The sequence below is a fragment of the Ammodytes marinus genome (assembly GCF_949987685.1).
Source record: "Ammodytes marinus genome assembly, chromosome: 21".
Classification (NCBI taxonomy): Eukaryota; Metazoa; Chordata; class Actinopteri; order Uranoscopiformes; family Ammodytidae; genus Ammodytes; species Ammodytes marinus.
The window spans coordinates 8,986,615-8,992,701 of record NC_137225.1 but is presented as its reverse complement, the minus strand read 5'-3'; the positions used below and the strand labels follow the sequence as shown (position 1 = coordinate 8,992,701).

The window sequence follows — 6,087 nt, the reverse complement described above, 5'->3', positions numbered from 1 at the left end:
TCGTATACGTGAAAGACTGTTGTTGGAACCTGAGCTAACTCTTGACAAGGCACTTACACTAGCCAGACGAATTGAAATCGCCGTTGCTGATGCAAAAACGTTCACAGAGAGTGGAACGAAACTAGTCTCTGCAGTCTACAGACAGGGAAATAAGAAGGCGGGAAACCCCAAAGACAAGTATAAGCACAAAGGGGGAAAACGGAATGATGCCAGTCAACAATGTTACAGATGTGGATCTGCTGATCACCTTGCTAACGACCAGTCATGCCCAGCTAAAGAAGGTAAATGCAAAACATGTGGGAAGATAGGCCACTATTCCAGAGTGTGCAAATCCTCTGCTAAGTCAGTCAATGAAGTGAGTTTGCCTGAAGTGACTGTCCTAAATGTTGGCAAGAAGACTGATGTCCGAGGAAAATTAATTGGAACTTTCACTCTGGCTACATCAGCTACAAGTACACATACAAGTGACATGTTAGTTGACACAGGATCTGCTGTTTCAATACTACCCGAAAAACTGTACAGAGACAACTTCAGCACAAGTACACTAAGCCCACCTACAGTAAAACTGTTGACATACTCAAGACAGAACCTAAAAGTTTTTGGACGTCTTAAAGCGACAGTAACATACCAACAGAGGACTGCAACTGGATTTTTCAACATTGTAAAGTCTGGTACACCCCTCATTGGGCTGGATCTATGTGAAGACCTCAACATAGAGATTAAAGGAGGAAAGTTGGTGGAACCAACAGTGGACTGTGCCATGCTTTCACAGTTACCTAAGCTCCCTGAAACTACAACCATTTTGGACATTGGACATGCCAAAGGCTTTGTGCATAAGGTGCAGATACGCACAGATGTTAAACCAGTGCAACAAAAACTCAGACGCCTGCCACTTTCTGTACGTGATACCGTCACTGCAGAGCTGAATGAACTGGAAAAGCAGGGAATCATAGAGGGAGTTGATTCATCCGAATGGGTTTCCCCTATTGTAGTCACTAGGAGGAAGAACGGGAAAATCCGCATGTGTGTGGATATGAGAGAACCTAACAAGGCAGTGGTCCCCGACAGCCACCCATTACCACTGATCGAGGACGTACTAGCTGCACTGCGTGGGTCAAGGATGTACTCTACCTTGGATCTGAAAAGCGCCTACCATCAACTGGAACTGCATGAGGAGAGCAGAGGTCTCACTGCTTTCATTACACATGAAGGATTGTACAGATACCGCAGAGTTCCTTATGGACTAAGTTCAGCCCCTGCAGCATTCCAGAAAATGATGACAAAAATACTCAGTGGATTAAAGGGGGTTAAGTGTTACCTAGATGATGTCATAATCTATGGGCCCTCACAGGAAGAACATGACGCTAACCTGAAAGCTGTAATGAAGCGTATCCAGGAAGCGGGTCTGCAGCTCAACAAGGAAAAATGCCTCTTCAGTCAGACTACACTGACATTCCTGGGCCACAGACTCTCACCTGAAGGCTTACAGCCAAGCGATGGCCATGTGACTGCAATCCTGAATGCGCCTGCTCCTACTGATGCAGCCACCCTGCGCTCATTCCTGGGCCTAAGTGCATGGTATAGCAAATTTATACCTAACTACGCCAGCCTGGTCGAGCCAATGAGAGCTCTGTTGCGGAAGAATACGACATTCAAGTGGAATGATGAAGCACAAAAGAGCTTTGATCAAGTCAAGAACATGGTTGTCAACAGCCCAGCACTGAAACTGTTTGACCCAAACAAACCAACAGTGGTCTCAACTGACGCTTCTGATTACGGACTTGGAGCTGTTTTGACACAGGTAAATGAGGCCGGAGAGGAAGACACAATCGCTTTCGCCTCCCGCAGTTTATCAGATGCTGAAAGAAAGTACTCGATTGTTGAAAAGGAGGCTCTCGCATGCGTCTGGGCTGCTGAAAAGTGGCGTGTGTGGCTCTGGGGAAGGAAGTTCCTGTTACGCACTGACCATCAAGCTCTAACTACACTCCTGACTACCAAGGGAAATAATCGAGCTGGACTTCGAGTTGCCCGGTGGTCTGCTCGCTTAATGGAGTTTGACTATGAGGTCCAGTACAGAGCTGGAACACTGAACAGCATCGCCGACTGCTTATCCAGACTACCACTTCCTGCGACAAACATGGATTATACCGAGACCGTGGAGTCAGTCGCAACAATACTGGATGACATTCAAGCAGTCACTCAGGCGGACTTCAAAGCAGAGAGTAACTCGTGCCCTGTGCTGACCAAACTTCGCGCACAGCTACAAAAGCCTTGGCCAAGACAAAAAAAAGTGCTTGACCATGACCTACAGCCATACTACCTGATACGTGATGAACTGGCAATTTTGGATGACTGCGTGGTCAGAGGCACTCACCGCCTCGTGGTTCCAGGGTCACTGCAGAAAAGGCTCATAGACATTGCACATGAGACTCATCAGGGCATTGTCAGAACAAAACAACGCCTCAGAGAACTTTACTGGTGGCCTAAAATGGACGCACAAGTTGAATCACTCATCAAAGACTGTACTACATGCAGACAAAACGACAAGTCAGTTACTACCTACAATGCCCCACTCCAACCTGTGCCTTTGCCTGATGCCGCATGGGAAAAAGTGTCAATCGACATCGTTGGTCCTTTTGAATCTGCACCAAGAGACTGCAGATATGCCGTAACGCTTGTGGACTACTTCAGCAAATGGCCGGAAGTAGCTTTTGTGGCACAGATTGATACTGCAACAATCATTCAGTTCCTCATAGCAACCTTTTCACGGGAAGGTAATCCAAAGGAGTTAGTGAGTGACAATGGCACTCAGTTCACATCAGCTGAATTCACAAATTTCCTAAAACAAAGAGGAATCGTGCACCTGAAATCATCTCTATATTATCCCCGTGCGAATGGAGAAGTTGAAAGGTTCAACAGAGTGCTCAAAGACTGCCTCCAGACTGCGTCAATCCAAGGGACACCCTGGAAGCCATTCACAAGGTCCTTCCTTATGGATTACAGAGCTACTCCACACTCAACCACTGGAGTGAGCCCCTCACAGCTGCTTCATGGAAGACAAATGAGAACAAAACTCCAAATCATGGATATGACTCATGTCCACGTAAACGAGAATGTGGTGCGTGAACGAGTTAAAAAGATACAGGAATACTCAAAACAGTACACAGACAGGAAGAGGAGTGCAAAGAAAACATCCTTCAACCCTGGTGATCAGGTCAGGATTCGGAAGCCATGGAAGGTAAAGAAAGGAGAACAAAAGTTCACAAAGCCAAGAACTGTGGTGCGGAAGAAAAGCCCATACACCTACCTGTTGGATGATGGCAGAATCTGGAACACATCACACCTTTCTGTACTACCTGAAATGACGACTATGGACAATGACACTGAACAGACCGAACCTGAACGAGAGACAAATGTGGACAGTAGGCCTGAGAGGTGTAGGCAACCGCCTAACTGGGCTAAGGACTATGTCATGTTCTAAAGAAGTTGCATAAACATGCATTTTGTTAGTCATTAAAGAAAAGAAAAGAATGCATGCATGAAAATGTTTGGTATGCAATTTACATACTGTTAAATGTTGCTGGAATGGTTGATTGGTTGTCATCTTATTACTTTAAAATGTTATAGGCATCGTGTTACTTGAATGCCATTACAAAAGTAATTTCAAGTTTTGTTATGAAGGAATTTGCCTTTATTGAAAGGGGGAGATGTTGTGTTCACTACTGCATTGAATTACTCATACAGTTATTTCAGTTACATTGTACAGCCTCTAGGTGGCGTAGTGAGTCAGACGGTATGAGATAGGGCTAGTTGAGGAGAGAAGAAGAATGGAATGGATGTTGATACAAGAACGGAGATAAAGATGTTGAATGGAAAGTAACGCGTTCGTGTTGGTTATTACTACACACCCAACATAACAGCCGGGTTACTAACATACGTTTTAACGCAAGCAGTAGCTTACACAAGCTAGCTAAAGTTTTAAAAGTCAACAAGTGTGCCATGCCTGGATGGAAAGCTTGTCCAGCTGTAAATGAGGGGGAATGCTTGGTGAAAGGTAACTTATGAGTACTGAATTCAAAACATGATATTTAACATACTGAAACTTTGCAGATTTTTCTTTTTTGTGCATGCTTTGTTTGTTCCCTGTCTCTGACTTCCTGAGACACCTTGCTGTAGATCAATAGCTCATCACAAGGCCCATTAGCAGAGAGGAAGAATCTAATGGGGTGGTAAAATTAAGAGTTGCTTTAATCTGGAACAGTGAAGCCTGATTCTAATTGTAAGTGGTAAAGAAGTAGAGAAGAATGTTTTTGAAATAGGATAAAAATGAACACTAGTGATTAATCCCCTTAACTTTAGATTGCAATTAGTTCTTTTTCCATGTGATAGCAAATGCTTGAAAAATAACAGAGAGTTCCAATTGAATCAAAACAGAATGAGACTTCTTTGTTTTTGATATTAATGTTTCATTTTCTGGAATAATGCCGGTAATCAGTCTTTCAAGAAGTGTTTTTTTTTTTTTCATTAGCAATGTTTTACTCTTAGTTATAAGAACCATTAATACCAGTTTTCAAAAACACAGTGATTGCTTTCCCGGACCCTGTAATGATCGTGAAGTGAAACAGGTGCCCAGTCATTACACTTCCTCATTCTCCATTGTTTTTTAGTTCAACGTAATCAATTTTCTTATGAGAACAAATCCCTTAAGCGTTTCACTGCCTGTGTTGAGCGTGTTCATTAATCAAACAGACAAAGCATACCTTGGAGGAATGCTGTTGTAAATTCTAAAAAAATGGACTTATAAACAAAAAACTTCATAATGTTTAAAAATGAGGGATGTATCTTACAGCACCGGAAAAGGCAATAATGGGAGTAACTCCTGTTGTCGAGTGTTTGCTCTCCTCCCTGTATCCATCCATCCCCACCTCTCCTTTATCAGTCGACTTCTACCTTTCTCAAACTTTTATTTCCCCTCTCATCTCCTCCCTTCCTGCAGCTCATGAAGGGCTTCATTTGTCATCCAGCAGGTGATGAGTGCAGTGTTTTTCATTATGACCTCTACTCTCGTCGCTAATGAGATATCAGCTATGCTTCTTCATGCTCCCACAACCAGGGCCGAGGCCTGGGTCAAACAAAATCTGAAAACACTTTTTCGGTTAGTCTGAGCATTTTCAGGGACCAGGGGCCTCATTTATAAAGCTTTCTACGCACAAAAACCTTGCGTAGACGGCAGAAATGTGCCGTCAAATGTGCGGTGGCAAAACGGTGGTATTTATAAAAGAATTCTTTGCGGAGAAGTGTGCGTATTCCCACGCAAACTTTTGACCATGCGTAGAGCTCACGCAAGGTTTTGCTGACTCGGGGAATCAGCGACACTCAATGGCAACACCACGAAATAAAGCTCTGTCATCGGAAAAACACACACATCCTTGTGAAATGCATGGCACCCAATATATTTAATCAATTATATGTGCGTACCATATTGTTGCGAATATAGGCTACTGTTGTCTATGGCATGCAGTAATGATGTAGGTTGATTTACTTATCAAGTAGGTCTATACATGTTTTGGTTACATTTTTAAATTGAATCTTATAGTTCTACTCTATAATAATATCATATACGTCGGGAGGTGTGTCCGTGAGTGGCCAGCGGGAGAGCAAATAGTCTTTATTTTAGGCTGTGTGTAAAAAGTAGTTTTGTACAAAGTTAAGGGAGGCCAAACATATTAATTAAAACTATATATTTCGTTAGATAAAATCATGTTATTAATCATCTCTTTCCTATAACAATTCACCCTGGAAGTTTAAACTATAATCTGACGTTGTTGGAAATGTGTTGATCTCACGTAAGGGAAACAATGCTTTGGAATAGACTATTATTTCACTTCTCACAACACATTTTATATAGGCCTACATATAGTCCTACAGGTTAGCTAATACGTGATATTTCATACAGTACAACGTTGGGCAAAACATCTTAACAAAGACTATAATGACTGTGCCAATCATGATATGTGATCAGCGCGCGTGTGTGTTTGTGTGGCAGTTACAGCAACGCATGGCACGGGCTTTCTTCCTTCCCAGTCG

The 6,087-nt window shown here is 42.9% G+C and overlaps 1 protein-coding gene across 1 annotated transcript; it reads left to right on the top strand.

The window, feature by feature from the left end:
• Positions 1-206: 206 nt before the first annotated feature.
• LOC307268071 (uncharacterized protein) lies at positions 207-3,481 on the top strand (the record flags this gene model as incomplete). Its single annotated transcript, XM_080050589.1, has 2 exons — positions 207-281; positions 668-3,481. 2 exons carry the CDS (start codon positions 207-209, stop codon positions 3,479-3,481), a joined length of 2,889 nt encoding a protein of 962 aa, XP_079906715.1.
• Positions 3,482-6,087: the final 2,606 nt, after the last annotated feature.